The sequence below is a fragment of the Rhinopithecus bieti genome, unplaced genomic scaffold (genome assembly GCF_001698545.2).
Source record: "Rhinopithecus bieti isolate Rb0 unplaced genomic scaffold, ASM169854v2 scaffold_7681, whole genome shotgun sequence".
NCBI lineage: Eukaryota > Metazoa > Chordata > Mammalia > Primates > Cercopithecidae > Rhinopithecus > Rhinopithecus bieti.
The window spans coordinates 6,838,393-6,863,185 of NW_016806571.1; the positions used below are offsets into that span (position 1 = coordinate 6,838,393).

General features: G+C 48.9%; 1 protein-coding gene across 2 annotated transcripts in view; it reads left to right on the forward strand.

Moving 5' to 3' along the window:
• Positions 1-24,793, forward strand: part of TOGARAM2 (TOG array regulator of axonemal microtubules 2) — a 54,882-nt gene that overhangs the window by 26,126 nt on the left and 3,963 nt on the right. The window contains exons 12-18 of one of the 2 annotated variants that reach the window (XR_001886540.1): positions 706-941; positions 3,417-3,575; positions 9,234-9,351; positions 9,765-9,859; positions 11,748-11,940; positions 12,870-13,063; positions 21,081-21,167. Coding sequence is in view for 1 of the 2 variants with exons in the window: in XM_017877023.1 (XP_017732512.1) it covers positions 706-941; positions 3,417-3,575; positions 9,234-9,351; positions 9,765-9,859; positions 11,748-11,940; positions 12,847-13,063; positions 21,081-21,167 (1,105 nt within the window). In the remaining variant the exon portion in view is untranslated. Of the gene's footprint in view, positions 1-705; positions 942-3,416; positions 3,576-9,233; positions 9,352-9,764; positions 9,860-11,747; positions 11,941-12,846; positions 13,064-21,080; positions 21,168-24,793 lie in introns of both variants that reach the window. The other variant, XM_017877023.1, reaches the window with a different exon arrangement.

A 24,793-nucleotide genomic window follows, 5' to 3' on the forward strand; every position in this document is an offset into this window, starting at 1 on the left:
GTCAGCCTGCATGGTCCTCTGTACTCAAAATACCTGAGGAGGGATGGAGCGTCCTGGGCCAGATCCCCAACTCCAGGGCAGTGGCAGTGTTTCCCAAAGCCTTTCTTTCATGGCTCTGGAGCTTGGTCTAGCTGGGTCCAGAGAGGCAGGAGGCTGCATTTGGTCTCACGTGGAGGCTGTGCCCTGCTCCTGGGAGTGGGCTGCTCCAGTGGGGATCGGTGGGGGGATGAATACGGAGGATGCTGTTTTGTTGACACACGGGGGCCTGGCTGTGTTGGGAGCATCTGCCTTCCTGCATGTGGCCTGGAGTCTCTGTTTCCTTTGCAAAGTGAGGCATCCAGAAAAAATAGTTACGTTCTCCCAGGTTAATTAGAGCCTCGGTCAGCACTACTGGGCTTCTCATGGTACCTACTTCTCATTTGGTAGTTGCAAAGATAAAATCAGACATTCTTTGTAAAAGTGCTTTGAAGACAGAGTGTACACATTTCCTATGGTCATGATAATGACGGGATTAATAATTGAGATGATAATGAAATGGGACAGTTTTGCTCAGAGTGGCTGCAGGGTTTTCGTTTCCAGCGTGGTAAGACCTAGGCCAGGGGAAGGTGGCGGTGGAGGATGGGGTGGTGCAGGGCCCATTCTCCATGCATCCTAGAGCCCTTGGCAGGGTCCAGCACCCTGGAGGGCCCCTCTCCCCTCTCCAAGGTCACCAACCTGCGGTCCAAGGTATCTCGCCTGGCCATCACCACCTTGGGAGACCTCTTCCAGGCCTTGAAGAAGAATATGGACCAGGAGGCCGAGGAGATTGCCCGCTGCTTGCTGCAGAAGATGAGGGACACCAACGAGTTCATCCAGAGAGCAGCTGGCCAGTCCCTGAGGGCCATGGTGGAGAACGTGACCCTTGCCCGCTCCCTGGTGGTCCTCACCTCGGCGGGTGTCTAGTATGTGGCTGCCTGTTGTCTGAGGGGTGGGGGAGGTCAGGGAGGGTAAGGCAAGGGGAGAGGCCCTGGGATGTGAAAGGAGGGAAGGGTGCAGGGAGGGAGGGAAGCAGGCAAGTGAGGCTGCAGGGGGTCCCTCGGGATGCTAGAGGCCAGAGTGATGGGTCAGAGGTTCAGAGTGAAGAAGGGGCCCACCTCAGACTTTACAGCAGGTGCCTCCCACTTAGCTGGGGGAGGAAGAAGACCCCTGCTTCCCTGTGCTGGGCACCAGGCTTCTTTCCCACTTTTCATCGGCCAGGCCGGGGTAATGCAGGGAGCTCTGGCTGGAACGGGAGTGGGGCTGTTGCACTCCAAGGCTGGGGAGCACACCATGGCTGTGGGAGCACCCCGGGAGACAGGGCTGCAGAGGCAGCCTGAGCGTGGGCCCTGGAGCTCCTGCCACCCACAGGAGCAGTGTTATTTCTGATGAAATGTGAGCCAGTGAGAAAGGCGCGAAGTTTCATTTTTCAGCTTGCCCCGCTGGATCTGCTCCTGGGGAGGGGAAGGTATTGGGCTCCTGTTGGAGCTTTTCTGCAGATTTGTCTTCCCTGTCATTAAAAACCCGCACTAAAGGCAAAACCAAAAGCATTTCCTAAGCCGCTTCTCCCACAGAGCAAAAGGCCCCTCCACCCCATAAGTGGATCATTGCACCGATGCATGAGGTTTCTCAGTAGCCCCGGGGGCCTGTTGGACCAGCTGGGTAGACCTTTAGTAACTGCACCATAGCATATTGCAAAGGGTGAGATCCTGCCCAGCCACATCACCTGGGTTCACATCCTGATTGTCACTTCACTTCTCTGAGTCTCAGTTGACTCATCTGTAAAATGGGGATAATAATGGTGTCTACCTTATGAGGTTGTTATGAGAAGTAATTGAATTGACTCATGAAAGCACCCTTAGAACGGTGCCTGCCCATACCTGACATTCACTGAGTGCTTACTGTGTCTATAATTAACTTAGGAGAAATGAATTGCATTTTTTTTTTTTTTCCTGGATGCCTCCCTTTGGCTCAGCTTCCTCACCTGCAGAATGATGATGATAATAGTAGCTAATGAGGTGGATGTGAGATAATGGATAAAAGGTGCTGGCATGGAGGGACAGGCAATTGATCACTGTCAACAAGAACCAGGGTCACGGCTTGTGCATCTGAGTCCACTGGGATCTTGCTGAAATGCAGATTCTGGTTCAGATGCCAGTGCTGCTGGTCCAAGGACCAAGCTGAGTAGGGAGAGCTCTGATGTCCCCCACTGTGTTCCACTGGGGTGGGACTCTAGGGGACAAAAGGGTCAGTGCTTTCTGATGGAGTGTGAACAGAGAGGCCCTTTGAAAGAGGTGCCGTTCTGACAGGTTTCTCTTATAGAGCTCAGGTTCCACTTGTTATGGTCACCAACTCACCCATGAATCCCTCTTCTCCCTCCTCTCTCAGTTCAGTTCAGCAAACATGCATTAAGCTCCTGCTGAGTGCCAGGGACGTGTCAGGCACCAGCAGGGCAGTGGGGTTGCCACAGAGGGGGAATCAGAACTCCAGCCAGGATACCAGGTAGGGCGGGGCCAAGGGCCTGGGATCAGAGAAGGCAACCAGCCAGCCCTGAGGGGCCTGGAGCATGCAGCTTAGCTTTCCTGGGATCCTGCAGAGGGTCAGGCAGGTGGATGGAAGCTATGTCCTTCAGCTCTTGTCCCATCCCTTCCGTCAAGCCAAGCCCACTCAGCAAGGAGTCCTTGCTCCCTGCCTCCACTTGCTTGCCTTCCATTTCCCCTCTGTCCATTGAGTGTTGCTCTTGTTTCTACCTCACCCCAGTACTGTTCTCTGTAAGACCGTTCAGGCCTTTTATTTCTGGAGATACTTAATGATCACTCTTTTCGTCATTATGGATACAGCAGTGAAAAGAAAATGAAGCCCCGTTGTTTTGGGTTACTTCCTAGTCAAGAGAGACAGATAACCTGGTCCCCGCCCACAGGGAGCTGGCAGCCTGATGGGGGCCCGAAGGGTGCAACTGTCCTTCCCCGGGGACAAAGACAGCTACCTTGGGCGGTGGGTGGGATGTCTAATTCTGCCTGTGGGGCTGGGGAAGGAAGGAAGAGGAGACGTTGGTTAGGTAGGACTTTTCTAGGTGGAGGGAAGATGGAGAAGAGTATTTAGAAAAAAGGAAGGTTCTGTGTGCAGGAAGCTCCCTGGAACAGTAGGCACACGGTGTATTGGGGAGCGTCGGGTAGCTCCATGTCGCTTTCCTTCCCTCTCCTGTTGCTGCTGTCACCCTGTTAGCAGAAAGTGAGTGTTCTTTCCTCAAAGATTCCCCTCAGCTCACATGGGGACAGGTATTTTTGGAGCCCCTGGCTGGCATGAAGCATGGGTCTGCAATGGTAGATCCATGTTTGCCAGCCTGGGGACTCCCACACCACTATCCTGAGACTGACGCCGGGGCCATGATTTCCTTTCAGCCACCGGAGCCCCTTGGTCCGTAAATATGCAGCCGAGCACCTCTCAGCTGTGCTGGAGCAGATCGGTGCTGAGAAGCTTCTCTCGGGCTCCAGAGACAGCACAGACATGTTGGTGCACAACCTGGTGAGGCTGGCCCAGGACTCCAACCAGGACACCAGGTAGGGCAGGGCCAGGGGCCTGGGGGCGGAGAAGGCAACCAACCAGCCAGCCCTGAGGGGCCTGGAGCACACTGTTCAGCTTCCCTGGGATCCTGCAGAGGAACAGGCAGGTGGGCGGAAGCTATGTCCTTTCCTTTTAGCTCTTGTCCCATCCCTTCCATCAAGCCAAGCCCATCCAGGGAGGGGTCCTGACTCCCTGCCTCCACTTTCTGGTCTTCCGTTTCCCCTCTACCCATTGAGTGTTGCTCTTGTTTCTACCTCACCCCAGCACCGTTCTCTGTAAGACCATCCAGGCCTTTTTTTCTGGAGATATTTAAGGATCACTCTTTTTGTTATTATGGACACAGCAGTGAATAAGAAAAATGTAGCCCCTGTTGTTTTGGAGTTACTTTCTAGTTGAGGGAGACAGATAATAAATAAATAATTATGGTAATTTTAGATACATATCAGGGATATAAAGAAAAAATAGGCCGGATGTGGTTGCTCATACCTGTTAATCCCAGCACTTTGGGAGGCCAAGGCAGGAGGATTGCTTGAGGCCAGGAGTTTGAGAACAGCCTGGGTAACATAGTGAGATCCTGTCTCTACTTAAAAAAAAAATCCTTGGGGTAGTGTTGCACACGTATAGTCCCAGCTACTGAGGGGCTAAGGTGGGAGGATCTCTTGAGCCCAGGAGGTAGAGGCTGCAATACAATGGTGTTAGGCTGGGGGCTGCTTTAGATTGAGGGTTTAGAGAGCCTTTTTTAAGAGTGACATTTGAGTTGAGAGCTGAACGGCTACACGGAGCCAGCTTTTTGAGGATCAGGCAAAGGAAATGTCACAAAGGCCACTGGATGGGAACAAGCTTGGTGTCCAAGGGTGGGGACGGCCAGCCTGGCAGAGCACAGTGAGTGAGGGGTGGGGGTGAGGGTGGGCAGCAGGCCCAGGTCAGGGACATTCTCTTAGGCGAAGGTTAGAAGTTGGGATTTTGGGTGGTGTGTGATTGGAAGTCATTGGAGAGTTTTCTTAGTGGGAGTATGAGGAGGTGTTAGAGGATTTTAAGCAGGAGAGTGAGAGGATCTGGTTGACTGTCTTCAAAAGCTAGGGCTGGGGCTCAGTTCCTCACACTCCTCAGTTCAGGGCTTATTATCAGCTCCTCGGTTCAGGGCTTATTATCAGCTCCTCAGTTCAGGGCTTATTACTACCACATCCACTTAGATGAGTGTGTAGGTCTCCACCCCTCACTCCATCCCCACCCCGACTGGAGACCGTGTGGCACCTGTCGGGGCTTCAGAGGCCGTGCCCACCCTGGGTGGGTGAGCTCCAGGCCAGGCATTCTTATAGGGTACCCACATCTGAGGGTGTTCCCTGAGGGATGTAGTGTCTGCAGTTCTCCTGTTCTTCCCTGCTGCAAACAATGCTGCATGGCACCTCCTCAGACGTGCCCAGGAGCAGGACCGTGGGTCGGGCGCACATGTGCACCAGCAGCCCCGCCCTGCCTGAGGTCTGCATCTGCCTCCCTCCTGCCCAGCCTCTCAACAAGTGGCAATTTCTGGATTTCTAATTTTTATCCATCTAATGAGTAAAAATGACAGCTCGTCATTGCTTTAGAGTGCTTTGCCCCCCTGCTTATTAATAATGAGTTTGAGTGTTTCTTTACATGCATGCTAGCCTTTATGATTAAAAAAAAAAAAGCCTCTCTGGCTGCTGCAGGACTGGTAGTGAGAGAGAAAGGCAGGAGCAACAGCAGATGATGGCTGCCCCACAGTCCAGGCAAGAGGGGCTGGAGGCTCAGACTGGAGCGTGGTGAGTGGTTTTGGATGTATTTTGAAGGCAGAGCCAACAGGATGCAGGTGGTAAGGGTTTCAAAGACAAACTGAAGATGCTCTTAAGTTTTTACCTGAACAATGGCGAATGATAGTGCCATTTGCTGAAATGAGGAATATCAGTGGAGAAGTGGAAGGTTTTGCTTACTCCTGCAAGAATGGCCATAATAAAAAAACCAAAGAAATAATAGATGTTGGCGTGGATGGGGTGAAGGGAACACTTCTACCCTGCCGGTGGGAATGTAAACTAGTACAGCCACTATGGAAAACAGTGTAGAGATTCCTTAAAGAACTAAAGGTAGAACTACCATTCGATCCTGCAATCCCACTGCTGGGTATCTACTGGGTATCATTATACAAAAAAGATACTTGTACATGTGTGTTTATAGTAGCACATTTCTCAGTTGCAAAAATGTGAAAAAAGCCCAAATGCCACATCATCAATCAACGAGTGGATAAAGAAATTGTGATATGTATGTATGTATGTATGTATGTATGTATATGTGTGTATATATATGCACACACAGAATGGAATACTACTCAGCCATAAATAAGAATGAATTAATGGCATTTGCAGTGACCTGGATGAGATCGGAGACTATTACTCTAAGTGAAATAACTCAGGAATGGAAAACCAAACATTGTATGTTGTCACTCATAAGTGGGAGCTAAGCTATGAGGATACAAAGGCATAAGAATGACATAATGGACTTTAGGGACTCAGAAGGAATGAGTGTGAAGGGGTTGAGGGATGAAAGACTGCAAATTGGGTGCAGTATACACTGCTCAGGTGATGGGTGCACCAAAATCTCACAAATCACCACTAAAGAACTTATGTAACCAACCACCACCTGTTCCCCAATAACCTTATGGAAATAAAAAATTAAAACAAAAACAACAAAAACAAGCAAACAAAACATTGACTGGCCAGGCACAGTGGCTTACATCTGTAATCCCAGCACTTTGGGAGCCCAAGGCAGGTGGATCTCTTAAGCCCAGGAGTTTGAGATCAGCCTGGGCAACACAGTGAAATCCTGTCCCTACAAAAAATACCAACATATTAGCTGGGCATGGTAGCATGTGCCTGTGGTCCTAGCTACATGAGAGGCTGAGATAAGAGGCCAGGAGGCAGTGGTTGCAGTGAGCTGAAATAGGGCCACTACACTCCAGACTGGGCAACAGAGTGAGACCCTGTCTCAAAAAAAAAAAAAAAAAAAAAATCCTAAATCACATTGCCATTAAACTTGGGGCAAATGCTTTGAAGAGTCACTTTAGGGGGACTGAAGGAATGGGATGAAATGTCTATAAACAACCATCCTTTGTGTAGCATCTCCTAGAGTATCTACTATATAATAAAGTGTTGTGTAACTCTGCCATGCAACATAAAAAAAAAGACGTAGAAGGTTTTGGTTTGTTTGTTGGTTTTAAATGGTTGTTAGAGGGATGGAGATCAAGGTCTAAAGTCTCTCCAGATCTGCTACTCCTCTCCGTTCTGACCTCTCCCCACACTAGATGGTGGTGACTACGTTTCCTTTTCCTTCCTAGAACTCTGTCCTTCCCGGTTTCCATGGCACTGTACTCTGGGTATTCTCTTTGTCCCTCTGTGACCATTCTGCCCCGACTGCCAGCTGAGTGTAGGTGCTGCCAAGGTGTCTTTAGTCCTCATCTCCCTCTCCTGACTTTCACTTCTGGTGGCTCCAGCCACCAGCAAAGTTGGAGGCTTCTCAATTCTTGCCCTCCAGTCCAGACCCTTCTTCAAGCATCAGTCCCCTATTTCTAAAGCCTCCATGGGACCCACCACCTGATGTCCTACTGCCGTCTCCAGTGCTGAGTGTCCCTAAATGAACTCATTGCCTCCTCTCCAAGTCTGCTTCTCTGTGTTCTCTCTATCGTTAAAAGTGACTGTTATTTACTGAGCCACCCAAGAGGCAAAATGGGGACTCCCATACTTCACTGATTTCAAGACACACATCGTTCCCTGATTTTAATATCTTTAAAATTGGCATGTATCTTACAATGACAGGCATTTCACAGTTGCTATTGGGTTTCAGTTGGGCTAGGCAGTGATTATGACATAGGCATTTTTGTTGTTTTAAGAGATGGGGTCTTGCCACGTTGCCCAGGTTGGAGTGCAGTGGCTACTCACAGGTGTGACCATTGCACACTACAGCCTTGAACTCCTGGGCTCATGTAATCCTCCTGACTCAGCCTCCCAAGTAGCTGAGACAACAGGCATGCACCACTGTGCCCAGTTTATGATGTAGTTATACTATCTGCACCTTCACAAACTTAGTCATTGTCGCTCAGAGTATTATTTTCTGAATTAAATTTTCCATTGTAGGAACCACACTATGAGCCTTTCTTTGTAAACTTTTAAATTTATTTTCAGAAGGGATTTCGGGATGCTATCTGGAGAATCATTGAGTTTAATCTGTTTAAAGTTTCTTAGGAATATTACACTATTATTTGCAATTGAAATGAATCATTATTGTATATGAGAAAAGGCATGGCAACATCAGTGGATATCCATTAGATATCAATGAAGCAGACTCTCACTGTAGAAGGAATGACCAACTCCCACATTTTTTTGCGAAGCAATCACTAAGAACTTTACCTGAACTAAGGAAGAAAAATACCGACAAGCAATGCTCTCTTTTGTTTCTGAGATAGCACATAGGAAGATTGCCTTCTCACATGGGTCAGTGTCATTGGAGGCTGTGGAAATCACCAGTTTTTATTTTTCTGATTTTCCTTAGTGGAAAATAAAGTAAGGGCGCCTTTTACAATTAATGGAGTCTTAGGTTTGAATGAAATATGATTTATGATTTTAGATGCTTCCTGCTTCACTTCCAACTAGCTACCAAATCCTGTAGTTTCCATCTTCTCAGCAGCTCTTGGATCTGACTGCGCTTCCTTATCCTCACTGTACTGCCTGATTTCAGGCCTGCACAGTCTTTTGCCTGGACTATTATGGTGGCCTCCTAATAAGTCTCCTGGCCCCTAGCCTTGTCTCCACCGATCCATCCTCTGCACTGCTGCTAGAGACATTTTGACTAATGTACAAATTGAATCATTCTTCAGCTTTCTATTGCATGCAAACTGAGGTAGTCTAACTCCTTCATGTCTCCCCAAACAGGGTCCTGTGTTCTCCTCTGGCCTGTCTGCTTCCTGTGTCCAACCCCTGCTCACTATTCTCCAACATATCCCCCCTGCTGACATGTCACACTGTGTTATAGACCTAAATAACCCTTTTCCTCCAATGTACCCCAAATCCCACCCCACTTGTGAGCTCCTACTTATCTGTTGAGACCCAACACAAAGGTCACCTCTTCTATGAAGCCCTCCTTGATTCCCTCACCTGCCACCACTGTTCATCAGGTAGATTGACTACTCCCTCCTATATTGTCCCACTTTACCCTTTCTCAGACTTCTAAATGTTCTGTATTAGAACAAAATTGAGTACACTTTGGTATAGCCATTCAACGGAATATTTTGTAGCCATTAAAAAGGATGTTTATGGAGAGTTTTAAGGGACTTGGGAAGATGATTAATGAATGATAAAGTGAAAAAGCTGAATACAACTTGTATATACATTCTGATATCAACTAAAGTAAATGCCACAGAAACAAGACTATAGGAAAATATGTGAAAATTTAATAGTGATTTTCTCTTGGTAATGGGATTATGGATGATGTTTATTATTAATCTATTTTTTAACTGGGTAGGGATTGCTTTCGTAATTAGGAAAAGTATTAAAAACTCTCTTTAATTAGGAAGATTATGTAAAGCTGTAAAGCAAATTTATTATGCATTTCCGAGCTGTTTCTTTATCTTGCTGTCTCTCCTGTGGCAGATTTTATGGCCGGAAGATGGTGAATATCTTGATGGCGAACACTAAGTTTGATGCATTTCTGAAGCAATCCCTCCCATCTTATGACTTGCAGAAGGTCATGGCAGCCATTAAACAGCGGGTGAGTTGTGGGGCATGAGTGGGTCATGGCCTTTTGGGGGTGGGGGCGACAGTGCTGAGCCTGGCAGCCTTCGAGTAGGTCAGGGGAGTGGGGAGTGGATTCCAGAGGCGTTGATTTCATCCACTACTCCTGATAGGTGAGATAGATGTGATTTCTGTCCTCTGTGCTCACACCTGGTTCTGCCCCCACACTGCCTACGTTCCTTGAGGCTCCCTGGGCCTCCACACCTTCATCTGTTAACTGGGGATCTTGATTTCTGCCCCAGCTACTTTCAGGGCTCTGGAAGGCTCAACTATGACATCTGAAGCTCTCCTAGGTGGAAGGGATTATTGCCGTTATGTCTCCACTGGAATGTCTGGCAGTTCCCTGGAGGGCCACTCCTTTTGGCTCATGCTCTGTGTGTATTTTTCAAGGGAATAGAAGATAATGAGGAACTTCCCTCTGCCAAAGGCCGCAAGGTGTCGAGGAGTCTGGTGGTGTGTGAGAACGGGCTGCCCATCAAGGAGGGGTATGGCTGCTCCTGTCTCTCCGGGCTTCACATCTAAGACTTCTGACAGAGGTGTCCTGCTTACCCATGGCCAGGGGTGGCTCTGGGGTGGACACATGGATCTGGGGTACCGCTGAGACCTAGTTGGGTCTGCAATACTAATAGATGCATTTGTAGGATGTGTTTCCCCTCAACCCAAATCCCAGGGAGACCAAATCCTGGGCTTGGGAGCATATGCCAGTAGAAGTTGGTTCCTGCAGTCCCAGCTGAATGGGTGGGGTTCCACTAGCGTCAGTGGTTGCTCTCTGAGTGAGCTCAGTGCATGAGCTCAGTGTTTCCCCGTTCGCTTAGACCGGCTGATCCTTTAACCGCCAGAGTGACCAGCCGGGGACTAGTTCAGAGGCCCAGCCTGAACTAAAGCAGATGAGAAGGCATGGACTGACAGGCTGGGAGGAGGGGCTGTGGGGGTGCTGGGAGCAGTTAGAAACCAAGCAGGAGTCCGATGGTCACGCCTGTGCTTAAAACTGAAGCCCTTCTGCAATGTCCTGGGCTGATCCCATCTGAACTCCCTAGCAGGGCACCAGGGAACCCCCATGCCCACTTCTTCAAAGGTAACTTCCTGCCCCCTCTCCCACTCTTCCTCTCTCAGCCTGACCAGAGCAGCACCTGGGATAAGCAAAACACGAGAGCAGCTGGTATTCACGCCCCTCCGTGTCCTCTCTCCCTGCTATGCCTTTGCTTGTCCTAGGCGCCATCTACACCTAGAACATGTCTATTGGTTCTGCAAGATTCAGCTCACCTGTCACTTTCTCCAGGAAGCTTGACCACTGTGTGCCCCCATGTCCTCAGAGTGACAGGCTGGCCTGTTTGTCATACCTCTGTCAACCCCGTTAATTTATCTGTCTCCCATGGTCTGTGAGCTCCTAACGGCAAAGGCTGTGCTCTCATCTCACAGTTCTCAGTGCCCAGGATAGCTCTTGGCTCTCAGTAGACAATGAGTGTGGAATGCAGGAGTGAATCACAGAATGAGGGACAGTGGGCTCTGCTGGATAGGACCAGGGTATAGGGCATGAGCCAATGACCCAGGCTTGGAGCTGAAAGGTGGGAGACAGTAGTTCTGCACAGAGCTGTTCTCATGCTGGCTGGGGTTAGCGGGCTGTGATGCGCAGATGATCCCAGCGTAAGAAAATGGGACTTTTTACAATGTCCCCAGTCGCTGGGGGAGTGTGAGCAGAGCCTAGCCAGCCACGGCTCAGGATATAGGAGCCAGGTAGAAGGTTGGCTGTGATGACCTCCAAGGTCTTTCCCCACTCTTACATTAAATGTGCACCAGTTGAAAAGTAATTCCAGCACTTTGGGAGGCCAAGGTGGGTGGATCATGAGGTCAGGAGTTCGAGACCAGCCTGGCCAACATACTGAAACGCTGTCTCTACTAAACATACAGAAATTAGCCTGGCGTGGTGACACATGCCTGTAGTCCGAGCTACTTGGGAGGCTGAGGCAGGAGAATCATTTGAACCCAGGAGGTGGAGGTTGCAGTGAGCCGAGATCATGCCATTAAACTCTAGCGTGGGCAACAAGAATGAGACTCTGTCTCAAAAAATAAAAAATAAAAAAAAATGTTTACCAGTCATCCTTTTGTGGACAGCCACTCCCTCACTCTGGCTTTCCCCATTGCTTACATATCTTCTGAAAAGAGAAAAACGCAGGAAGAGACAGCCCTGACCCCTGACAAGGGGATGGGGCCCTGGGCAACAAGCTGTAGGTGGAGGAAAGCTGGGGGCGGACTAAGCTGCAGGTGACACTCTCGTCTCTGCCCCACCCGCCTGTGGGAGGTGGCATGGGACCAGAAGCGGGTTCATTCCCCTGGGCTTTTCCCTGGGGGTCAGATGCCATGCTCCTTATCTAGGTTTAGCTCCAATGGCCCAAGGCTGGTGGGGCTGCGCTCCATGCTGCAGGGCGGCGGGGAGATGGTGGAGCAGCTACGGGAGCTGATGCGGCTGCTGGAGGCCAAGGACTTCCGGTCCCGGATGGAAGGTGTGGGGCGTCTCCTGGAGTTCTGCAAGGCCAAGCAGGAGCTCGTCGCTGCCCACCTGGTCCAGGTGAGCACCACCTGCTTCTACTCTCCCACCTGTCTCTCCCCTGGGGGGTGCAGCTTGAAGTTTGAAAACTCTGCATGGCGTTGGACATTGTGTCAGACCCCTCGGGGTGTAAGGAGCACTTGCTATGCAGTTGGTCTTTGTAACATGGAGACTACCTGGAATCGGCTGAGTGGGTGAGGGTGGAAGTGGCTGAGTGGGCAAGGGCACCGCCTCTGCTGGCACCTTGGAAATGCTCAGAGATGTCTCTTGTCCTTCTAGCAGATTTACAGCGAGGAGGGTAGGAGGAAGAGGTGGAGGATACTGTGGTGAGGCCTTGGGTTGCTTTTGGGGAGCTAGGTGCATCATGTTTGGGGGCAGAGCATGTGGCTGGACAGGTGTGTTAGGAGTAGGTACAAGTCCTTCACAGGCTGAACACTCGGTGGTGCCTGCTTCTTGGTGGAGTGAGGCTGCTGACAGTCAGTTACACAGCTGAGCAAAGACACAGCTCAGAGTCAGCAGACCTGGGTTTCCATCTAAGTTTCTTACTAGCCGTGTGATCTCAGGCAAATCACGGAACCTCTTGGAGCCCCAGTTGTTGTTGTTTATGGGAAAGTGGAGATGGTAACATGTGTTCCATGGGTTGTTGAGATCATTCAGTAAAAAGGAGATTGCAGAGCAACTAACTAGATGCCCTGGACACTTGGCATGCAATGAGTGCTCAATACCTGTCGGTTCCTCCCCTCTTGCCCACCCTTTTGAGGAGGTGAGCTCTTCGTTTTTGAGAGTGCTCTGGCATAGGTCGGGGATGCGGGAGGAGTCTCTGCTGAGTTTGCTCAGTTGGGCCGGGTGAGCTCCAAGCTGCCTGCACTGTGAGAGTCCCGCCCAGCCTGGGTTCCCATGGGTTCTTGGTTTCTGTTTCCTCAATAGGTCTTTGATGCTTTCACCCCAAGGCTTCAGGATTCCAACAAGAAAGTGAGCCAGTGGGCGCTGGAGTCCCTCGCCAAGATGATCCCCCTCCTCAAAGAGAACTTACACCCCATGCTGCTCTCCATCATCATCGCTGTTGCAGAGAACCTGAACTCCAAGCACTCGGGGATTTATGCTGCTGCTGTGGCTGTGTTGGATGTGATGGTTGAGAGCCTGGGTGAGTGTCCCACCTGGGCCTGTGTGGCTCTGGTCACCATGTCCACCTTCCTGCTTGGAAATCTGCAAGGTGGATAAGGCTTTGGTTGGTTCCCAGGCCAAGTGTTTCACCAGAGGCTGTGTAGGGCAGAGGTGGAGCCCAGAGCCTCCAAGGCTCTTGGCTGGTGGGCTTTTCCATGTCACAGCCACCCACACCTCTGGACGACTGGAAGTAGAGGTGATGTGGACATGATTCAGTCCAGCATCCTCATAGACACATGAGGGAAATGACCCCCCAGGGCCACAGGGCACCACAGTGAGTGAGTCAGGAGTGCTGAGAAGGCTTAAGTTGGGCCGGGTCTTGGTGTGGGGTTTGTTGTGATGGGCAGGGAGGGAAAGTGGAGGGAGGGGAAAGAGGATAGAAGGAAAAAAGGTGGGAGCTATGGAAGAGACATCAGGAAAGGTGAGAGCTTCTCGGTATGACATCTTACTTCTGGAATGTTAGGGGAAATGTTGGTGCATCTGCTTGTGTTTTCTTATTCCTTTCATGGATGATAGAAGGTGATGTTTGGTGTATCCAGTACGTGGATCAAAGTGCAAATTCCAAACTTTGGGTGTGTGGAGAAAGTAGCACGTGAGTGGACTTATGCAGCCCAGTATAAGGACGAGCTTTCCCAAACAAGACTTGCTTCATGGCCTGAAAACTGCCTGTTTGCCTTGTTGCTGTGTGTCCTGATGAGCATAGAGCAATGTCTTGGCTTTAGCATCCAAAGACCATCCTTTAGAGAGGCTGGACACACCTCCTGACACACTTGCTGCCCCGCCCCCCACACCCCACTTCCTGGCCTGAGCCCAGCTCCCTGGGGCTGGGACAGCCATTGTGTCCTTGGCTGGAGGCTCCAGGAAAAGTTTCAGTTACAAATCAAAGGCCTGGTCAGGTCTCTCTCTGCCTCTTGAGTTCATAAATATTGTCAATTTCCGCTCTTCATCTCAGAGGGAATTTATGATTTGCTGAGTTTGTTGCTGTAGAACAAACAGTATAAATCCAGCTCTAAATTACGGCTTGTTCTCAGCGTTGCTCTGGGTAAGTGAGATTGCTGTTGCCAATAACCAAGGCTCTTGGTAAATCACCATGGGCCTTGGATTTATTGGGAAAACCTGTACCAAGCGAAATAGGCTTTAGCTATTTGAAGAGGATAAGCATCCTTATCTGGGGAGAGGAATTTTAACTCTTCCCCTCCAGGTGTTTTAGTTACCACGTTTTGCCATCAGGCCAGCCTCCTTGAGCTTGCTGGAACTGTGACGCTTTGGGCAACAGAATCTAGTGTCTCACATTGTCACAAGACTCAGGTCCCTCTTATTTGGGGCTCTGCTGTACTCCCACTAGACTGGGCGTCCTGGAAAGGAGAGCCTGGGGGTGGCCTGCTTTTGTGATCTGAACTCACCTGGTAGCAGGATTGTAGCTACTAGGAAGACACCTCAGTGCTTCCTTCCAGGACAGGGCCTCCCTGGGTATGGTACCCTCTGGTTCATCAGTCAGAGGTTTTGGTGCAACATGAAGGGTTGGCTGTCTTCCTCTCTAATCCATAGGTCAGTGCTCAGGCTGGAATGGAATGGTGTGGGCCTCAAAGGGATGAATGGAGTCCAGTAAATCCCTGGCAAAAGTCTCTGGTGGAGCCCAAAGGGTAAAATACTGGTTTTTTTTGTTTGTTTGTTTGGTTTTTTGTTTATCTGTTTTTGTTTTTTTGAGACGGAATTTTTGCTCTTGTTGCCCAGGCTGGAGTGCAGTGGTGCGATCTCGACTCATTGCAACCTCGCCTCCCGGGTTCATGTGATTCTCCTGTCTCAGCCTCCTGAGTAGCTGGGATTACAGGTGCATGCCACCTCGCCTGGCTAACTTTTTAAATTTTTAGTAGAGATGGGGTTTCACCATGTTGGCCAGGCTGGCTGGTCTCAAACTCCTGACCTCAGGCGATCCACCTGCCTCGGCCTCTTCAAGTGTTGGGATTACACGCGTGAGCCACCGTGTCTGGCCAAGTATACTGTTTTTTGAGCAGGTGAGGCATGGGCTATCTGGGCCTGATGGCTTTGCTGTAAGCCACACCCTCTCAGCCCAGCCAGCAAAACGGGTTTTGAAAGTGTTCCTAACTTTGAAGTGACAAGCTGATTTCCACATCCATGTAGGTCAGAACTGGAGGGAGTAGGTTACCAACAAGGGGAACTCATCATTGCCAGGGAGTACCTAGGGTAGAATCCATCTCTGGGAATGGTTCTTATCTGCCTGTCATGGTCTGAACCTGGCCTGCAGATGGAAGTAACTAAAGTTCCCGCTGTCCCAGGGGATTGGGTGATAGCAGCAGAGAGTGCATCAAATTGGATGGAAGAGAAGGGGTATGAAGTCCCCCCAAATCACCCAAGCTGAGCCTGGTGGTTCTAGTGGTTTCTTGGGGGACCTTTAACACCTGAGGCCCCTCCTGGAAGTGGCTTGGATTGGATATGATCCAGTTTCTTTGATGGGAAGGAGTTTTCCCCTAAACCTCTTTCTTCATGTTCTGTAAGAGATTCTGGGCTCCAGGCTGGAGATGAACTGTTGCATGCTGTGAAATATTTAGATGTGGAAAGTCACAAAGCAACAGCTCAGCAGGTTACTGTTTATTTCCTGCAAAACTGGAGGTCAAGGGGATCAAGAATAATGCCAAGCTAGGATGTCTTCTGGCATAAAATCCAGATGGCACAGCCAAGCTGGGAGGATGGCCTTCTTGGGGGACCTTCTAGAACTCACTAATTCTAGAATTCAGTGATAAAAAAGCCAACATCATCTCTTCTAATCCCTTGGTTTCTGAGGTTGGGTGGGGTTGAACGGAGGATTGGTTGGCAGAGTAGGTGAGGATTTCTGCCCATGTCATTTTCGTGGGAGGTAGTAAGGAATGAGACATGTTGGCAGCTTGCTCCCTGACCTCCGCCAGCTGTCACTGCCAGCCTTGAGGCCTCTCTGGGATCAAGGCTCAAGTGGCATTCTTTCTACTCAGCACCAAGACCTTCTGATTTCAGGGGAATTATTCTGGGATCAAGAAGTTCCTGAGTAGAACTGGTTGGCTCTGTCTTTGGGTTCTGGGTTCTGTTACTGGATTAGTTACAGAAGAAACTTCGCTAATTAAAACATCAGGCTGCTGACAGGTCATCCTCTCCTGATCAGACCTCAGCATTCAAGCTTCTCTGTGCCAAAAGGAACTTTCTTAATTTACTCCAGCCCCTGGTTAGTACTAGAGAGAGCAGATAAGCCTGGAATGTGGGTGGCTTCAAGTCTACTTTTGCTATTTTTCTCTCTGACTTTGAATTTATTACCTTATATAAATCATATGAACATTATATTGTTAATGGAATTTAAAAATGCATCTGTGATGCTTCTCCAATATACAAACTGCTTAAAAATCTCTCTTCTATTTTTGTCTGTCTATATACAAATTTCCTGGTTAAAAATCATAATGTAGGCCGGGCGCGGTGGCGCAAACCTAGCACTTTGGGAGGCCGAGATGGGCGGATCACAAGGTCAGGAGATCGAGACCATCCTGGCTAACATGGTGAAACCCCGTCTCTACTAAAAAATACAAAAAACTAGCCGGGCATGGTGGCGGGCACCTGTAGTCCCAGCTACTCGGGAGGCTGAGGCAGGAGAATGGCGTAAACCCGGGAGGCGGAGCTTGCAGTGAGCTGAGATCTGGCCACTGCACTCCAGCCTGGGCCACAGAGCAAGACTCCGTCTCAAAAAAAAAAAAAATCATAATGTAAATACAGTTTTGATTTTGCTTCTTTCATCTAACACTACCCAGTTTCCCATGCTACTAGGCAGTCTTCCTAGTTAATTAAAAAACCTAAAGTTCACTTCTACCACTGTAAAGAAGTCATACTTATTATTGAGAAAATGAAAACACAAAGCAGTTGAAAGGGGAAAAAAAATCCCTCACTCATAGTCCCAACTCTTAAGAGAAACCATTATTAACATTTGGCATTTCTCAATTTGAGTTTTTTTCTGTACACATTGTTGTAGGGTAAATGCAGCTGATAGCAATAACTTAAGTGTGTCATTCCCAGTTTTTTCTTTAGATGAACATACCTAGTGTTGGCAGCCATGGTGAATCTGGTAAAACCAGCATGTCATTACTTTCCAAGTCTTGTACTTATTTGGGGGACTCCAGTCTGACTCCAGTTTCCTTGCTGCCACTGTCCTTGTTACCATGTTTTCTACGCTTTCTTAAAAGTTCTTTTCTGGCTTCCCAGTAGCCAGAGGATGATGTGGCCCGGTAGCCTCAGGGCTTGGCTGAATGGGACAGGCGTAAGGCCCCTTAGACCTCCACCCCATTGTAGAGAAGGGAGTCTGAGCCTAGGAATGACAGAGTCTCTGGGCCGCGGCTGGTGGCTGTTTTTTCTCCATTGCAAAGCCAGTGTTTGCTTCCTTGTGATGCAGAAAAGGAGCCTAGGAAAGCCCCAGGCTAGGCTAATGGAGTGTAGATTTTCAGCTTTTAAAACTTAGATTCTAGCCTCTTCATTGGTCTCTCTACCATGATGGTTGCTGGGCTGTCAGAGTTTTAAGGTAATAATAGTAACAATAATAGCTGATACTTACATAGTAATTATATGCTCTAGGCACTATCCTAAGCACTGTTTGTTCATTGAACCCTTACAGCAACTTTATGAGAAAGCGATTAGTATCATCCCCATTTTATAAATGGGTAAACTGAGGCATAGAGCAGCTAAGTGGCTTGTCCAGTGTTCCACAGTAAAATATGGAAGAACCAGGATTCAAACCCAGGCAATCTGTATTCAGAGCTCTTATAACTGCTATGCTTTAGTGTGTCTTATTGAACCTGGAGGTAACCTGAAGATGAGGCTTCACTCTAAAAGTGGCCAGTGGAAAGACAGGCCAATTGCCTGGGTGTAGTGCTCTGGGGTTCATAAACCAGTCCAGGCACACTGGGTCCTGTTTTGACATTGCCCTGCACACTACAAGCATTTATTCAGCACCTGCAGTGTGCTCTGCACCGTGGGAGCATGGTCTGGCATGGGTCTCTGCTGGATATGCATTTTTAAGTGTTCCCCAAGTTCACTTCTTTCTGGCTCTGGGGAGAGGGGATGTTTGGGGCCAGAAGCGCGAGTTCCTGCTGTGTCTAGATGTCAGGTCTAGATGTGTCCAGGGTCAGGTTCCAGCTCAGGCTGAGGTCTGAAGGGAGTGGCTGGATGAGCAGAAAGAACACTCGGGGTCTGCAGGCAGGTGAAAGATGATTTTATTCAGCCGCAGCTCTCAGCAGCAGCTTACTCTCACACCATCTGCCCTGTCTCAGCTGCTAAGTCTGTTGGCTCCCACACACAGCTGCACTGGCTCTCCCTTGCCTTCAGGGTCAGCAGCTTAACTCTTTCCCTCTGGACACAAGCCATTTCCTGGCTCCATGTCCATCTGCAGACGGTCATTCTCTCTTACAGGGGACAGTAGCTTCGCTCTCTCTCTGGGCACACACAAGCCTGCACAATGTCAGCAGGGCAATTATGCCTTTTACAGACCATAGTGGCGTAGGGCCAAGGCATGGCCTTCCCATGTTATGACTGTGATAACAAGTGGAGTTATACGTCTGCGCTCTAAACTTGCTGAGTCACTCTGGGTGTTTACCTCGGCCTATCCTTGACCAAAGCCCAGCCATGTTCCTTACATTAGAGAATGTTTTAGACTGAGCATTGTGGGACGTGACCGAGGAGGAAGAAGTCCTTGTCTTCAAATCTGAGCCCAGGTAAATGATGGGGGTGGGACAAATAGAAACACCTGGAAACAAACAGGTGCCATTCATATGAAAACCTATTCTTATGCAACTGACAGCTTTACCAATGCACCCTGAGACCTTATCTTGCTAATTGCAATATTCTAGAAACTGGCATCTCATTTATCTCCCAGGACAAATTATTTTAAAGCCTCTTGATGGGTGGATGGAGCTTTTGCAAACAGCAGAGATGTACCTGGGTACATTTTCTCCTCTGTATCCCTCAGGAGGAGAGCAAGGGAAGCAGGGACGAGGTCTTAGCTAAACTTTTGCCTGATGAGAAAAACAAAGCACTGAGTGTACCTCTCCAGGGATGCAGGGGCTCTGTGCTGAGGTATTGAAGGAACTTGGAAAAGGTGAGTCTGGAAAGACTTTCTCGTGCAGAGCTCTAAAAACTCTGTCCCTTGCAAGGAGAAGTCTGGCCTTGAGATGGTTGGCTCCTGGGTCCCAGGATACACGTGCTGGGACTGCTATGTTAACACCACACAGGCCACCCACCTTCACCTCCCTGACAGGTGCAGGTAAACCCCAAAGCCACATCTCTGAAAAGTGCATTTTGTTACTTGCCCCACCTGCTACTGAATTAAGCTGTGACTACTGTGGTTGCAAAATGCTGGGAGCTTGGCATGCCGGTTTCTCTGCAGTCCACAAGGAGAAGGTTCTGATGATGGTGTGGATTTCTCAGCTTAGCATACCTTTCTAGGACAGCCCCATTTTTCTCACCTTGTGTGTCTTTGTGAGAAATGCAGCTCTTCAAGCTGAATAGTTTGAGAAACCAGGAGGTATCAGCTAGAATGGAGAGGAACGAGCGGCTTCTAAATTCAGTAGATATGGGGTCCTGCTGCAGTCGACTTCAGGAATATGAAGGAGCCAGAGAGCTTCTTTATTTCAGAAACGTCCCCACCCCATTTGCTTGTGTTTTCACCATTAGTGGCTCATCTCTGTAATAAACACTCATACTATTTCAGTTCTTTCAAGATACGAAGGGGGTGGTGCTCAGTCCCCAGAGCTTTACCCATGGGCATGGCTGGGCAGCCAGGGAGCTGCGCCTCGCAGCTGGGTGTGGCTGGATGGTTGGTGGAGCTGGGATTGGGGGCAGGGGCACTGGGACAATTTTTTAAAAAAGGGTTAAAATCCCTCTTTCCCTAAACCTCCTGAAAGACATATTGGGGTATATAGATGATAAACTTAGCCATCTTTGCAAGTATATTCATGCTGGATCTGGGACTCAGACCACCTGGAGTTTACAAGTAAGGAAAAAATCAGGCCTGGGCAGTGAGGTCATATATAAACCATTGATGATAATACGTGCTCCTCAACCCACAAACTCCCTCCTCTGACCCTGCCAGAGTCAGCCAGGTGCTTCTGTTCTGGATAGGAGGACTAAGCATCCTGGGTTCCCGGGACTCGAGACTGACAGTGCTGAAATGGGGAGAGCCTGGGCCCACCAGGACCAGTCGGTCACCCTGGCTTCAGATCTGCAGGTTCTTGGTTACAAGAGCACAGTGCTTCTCACCTGGTGTCAGGGTTCATGTCTAAGCGTCTGTCTGCTTGTCAGAGGAGTCTCTTGAGGGGGATGGGAGTACTGGGTTTTACTTGGCTTCTAGCTCCGTGCCTATTACATAGATGATATCAGTATGTGTTCAGTGCAGAAATAAACCACCACTGGCTGTGGGTACATCTTGGTGGTTAAAGCACAAATTCAGGCTTTGAGAAGAGCTATACTTTCTGAATTTTAATCCTAACCCTTTACTGACCTTTGTGTAATCATGGCTCAGTGATTCTGTTTCCCATAAAACAATATCTGTATATCCATCCATCCATCTCTATTATCTATCTTCTATCTATCCATCCTCCAATATCTTCTCTCCAACATCCATCCATCCATCCATTCAAATTCTATCATCTACCTACCTACCTACCTATCTATCTACTTTATTTTGTCCCAAAACTCATGGCAATTTTGAGATGCAGAGGCAATATGAATCAGATCTGTGGGAATAAATGAGGCCTGTCTGGGAGCCAGTTTAGCTATTTCAGGCCACTGATTCTTTCCCAAACACGCTACGTACATTCATTTTAAGTGGCCCTTTTGTGACCTGGAAAAATTAATTCAGCTCCCCCAAAGGTCTCATCCCCATGCAGGCACTGTAGGTATGTGGCCCTACAAACCCCTAGTGCTGTCACTCAGCCCCCAGCAGTGTGGCCACTGACATCCCCCATCTCTTTCAGACAACCTTTGCCTTCTACCAGCATTTGCTGGGCGGGTGCGTTTCCTGAATGGCCGTGCAGTGCTGGATGTCACCGATCGCCTGGCAGGTGAGCACCCCCAGCCCCACCCCACCCAGCCTCTCGGTAGATTTCTGTTCTCTCCTGGCCTGTGGTTGAACCATTCACCCAGTTATCTTAGACCTGAAATAATTCCCCCCAATCATTTAAAATTTTGATAATCTTTTTTTTTTTGTGTGTGACAATCTCCATATTGCCAGAAGACAATCTTTGTTTTGATCAAAATTAGGTAGGTTTGTACAAAAGCAAAAGTGTTTCTAAAAAACTGTTAAAGGTTGAATCCTCCTAATCAGAAAATTAGAAATGCTCCAAAATCTGAAACTTTTTGAGTGCTGACATGACATTAAAAGAAAATGTACATTGGGGCAATTCCGATTTCAGATTTTTGGATTAGGGATGTAGAACTGGTAAGTATCATGAAAACATTCCAAAATCAGAAAAAAATCTGAAATACTTCTGGTACAGAACATTTTAGATAAGAGACACTCAACCTGTGTGCGTTTCTTCCTCCTTGCAAACAAGGCTGCTTCTAGCCTATAGAGTACCTTTGTGTGAGTCAGAAAAAGCCTCCCTTTCCAGATAGACACTGCCTAGTGGGTGCATATGGCTTGGTCAGTTGACAGCACCATCAAGAGAATTAGAAAAAGTTGCCATGTGCAGCCTTTAGCATATGCAGCCTGGCAAGCAGGCACCGGCTGGGTTTCAACCCCACAGGACCCCTTGGCCGGTGCTGGGACTGTATTATGTGGAGACAGGGCCTTGGCCTGAATCTACTCAAGCCTTGCTCAAGCTCCAGCTAACGAAGGGTTACTCCAATCCTGTTTCTGCTTTGAGTCTACAGTAGAAGTCCAACTGACTTCATTCCAGGGCTGAAATCTGTTCTTGTGATCCTTGAGGTGGCAACACAGAAAGGACACAGGCTTAGGTGTCCACGCACCCATCTGCCACCACCAACCCTGACCTTGGGCAGGTTACTTATCTTGGTTTCATGATCATTTTTGCTTGCACAAAGCCTCCTCCCTTGCCTTGGGAAGGTCCCATCTAGGGAGGGGGACAGAGTCCCAGTGACAGTAGTGGCCCAGAGCTGTCACTGCTGCTCTAGGATGTGCCCCCTTCCTCCCACCCCCAGCTCTATGCACTGGATCATTGAATCCTCATGACCACCCCCCAGGAGGATGTAGATTCCACTTGGTGGAGAAAAGGAGAATGGAGCTCAGAAAAGTGAAATGCACAAGGTCCCTTGGTGAGGAACCCAGGATGTATCCTGGGAGCCTGGCTGCAGAGCCAAGCCCCTAACCCTGTGCTGTGCTGCTTTCCCCTGACACTGCCTCCTGGGTGCCTGCATGCACCCTCCACACAGTGGCCAGTCTCTCAGTCTCTTGCCCTGCCCACACGTGGCTGCCCTGCCCGGAAAGCCTTCTCCATTCTTCTTCCTCTACTTGGGGGATGCCTGCTTGGCTCTGGCATTACCTTCTTCCTGTGTATTTCTCAAGACTGCATCCCACATGGTATCACTGGTCTCTCTGCTGCCCTCACCTCCTAGACCAGCTGTGAGCATTCAGAGACGGGCCCGGCACATGCTGCCTGGCTGAGGACCTCGACGCTAGCTGCCCTTTCAGCTTCTCCCCTGCCCCATCTCTGGCTCCTGGCCTTGCCTCTGTGTGGGTTCTATCCTTCCAGCATTCCTGGAGTGGCCTCTTACCTTACGGGAAGGCAGGTGCGAGTGAGGCAGGGCCGGCTGCAGGTGAGCTGGGGGAGAACAGGGTAGGTAAGTAAGATGGTCCTAGACACAGAACCCTTTGCCGTTGCTCAAAATCAGCATTTTCTGATTTCCCTGTCCTTGTCTGGGTAATTTACAGGGCCCAGAGGTGGGCAAGTATCTTCACCTTATCCACTTACTGTAATTTTTTCTTGTCTATTTTCAAGAGACCTCAAAAGCAAGAGCTTCTCTGTAGGTCGTCTGTTAACTCCTTGTCCACCAGGAACAGAGAAGAAAACTTTTATTGACACAGGCGAGGACTAATAATAGCACAGCTTAATAGGAGTAAATCTTCTGCTAATTACTTCAGCTGCTTCTAAGCTTGAGTTTAATGGGGTTTGCTCCCTCATGCTGGCTCCCAGAAGGGCCTTGCCATCTTTGCCAGCTTAAGAGTCAACACCTGCCAGCCAGGTGACTGCCACATCCTTGCACCTGGGGAATGTGGCTCTGAAGTAGCCCGAGTTGAATTAGCCAAGACGTGAGCGGAGAGGGTGGCGTGAGCTGTGGAACTGAGTTTGGGTGGGGACTGCTACTCTTCCCGTGGAGTGAGCCTCCTGGGGGCTGAGGTATAAACACGCCTCACTCTGTGGAAGAGAATTCAAGGAGCAAGAGTGGATAAAATGTAGCAGGATGGGGAAGGGGCTCCGTTGGGGCAGGTGGAGCCTCCAGCCTTTGGTGGGGATGGGGGTGGAGGGTGCGTGCCTGGGTTTGGTTCTTGAGATAGTTCTTGCTTTTCCCTGCTGTATTAGCCTGTTCTCATGCTGCTGAGAAAGACATACCCAAGACTGGGTAATTTATAAAGAAAAAGAGGTTTAATGGATGAACAGTTCCATGTTGCTGGGGAGGCCTCACAATCATGCCACTCATCTTATATGGGGGCAAGGAAGACAGAATTTGTGCAGGAAAATTCCCCCTTATAACCTTATAAAACCATCAGATCTCGTGAGACTTACTATCATGAGAACTGCACTGGAAAGACCTGCCCCCATGATTCAATTACTTCCTACCAGCTCCCTCCCATGACACCTAGGAATTGTGGGAGCTACACAATTCAAGATGAGATTTGGGTGGGGACACGGCCAAACCACATCACCCCCCATTAAAAGAATTGTGTTAAAATACACAACAAAATGTACCACCCTAACCATTTTTAGGTGTACAGTTCAATGGTAGTAAGTGTCCATGATTTTTGCAGTCATCTTCAGAACTCTCACATTGTAAAACAGAAACTATGTCCCCATTAGACACTAGCTCCCCATTTCTGTCTTCCCCAGTCCCTGGCAACCACCATCTACTTTCTGTCTCTATGATTTTGGCTATTCTAGGTATGTCATATAAATGGAATTATACAGTTTATCTTGTTGTGTCTGGCTTAATTCACACAGCAGAATGTCCGAGATTTATCCATGTTGTAGCAGGTGTCAGAATTTCCTTTTTTTTTTTTTTTGAGAGAGAGATTCTCATTCTGTCACCCAGGCTGGAGTGCAGTGACGAGATCTCAGCTCACTGCAACCTCTGTCTCCCAGGTGCAAGTCATTCTCATGCTTCAGGCTCCTGAGTAGCTGGGATTACACGCGCCCACCATAACACCCAGCTAATTATTATTATTATTATTATTATTTTTTAAGACAGAGTCTTGCTCTGTTACCTGTTCTCTTCCCACTCAGCCTGGAGTGCAGTGGCATGATCTCGGCTCGCTGCTACCCCTGCCTCTTGGGTCCCAGTTCAAGCAATTCTCCTTCCTCAACCTCCCATGTAGCTGGGATTACAGCCACGTACCACCATGCCCAGCTAATTTTTTCTTTCTTTCTTTCTTTCTTTCTTTCTTTCTTTCTTTCTTTCTTTCTTTCTTTCTTTCTTTCTTTCTTTCTTTCTTTCTTTCTTTCTTTCTTTCTTT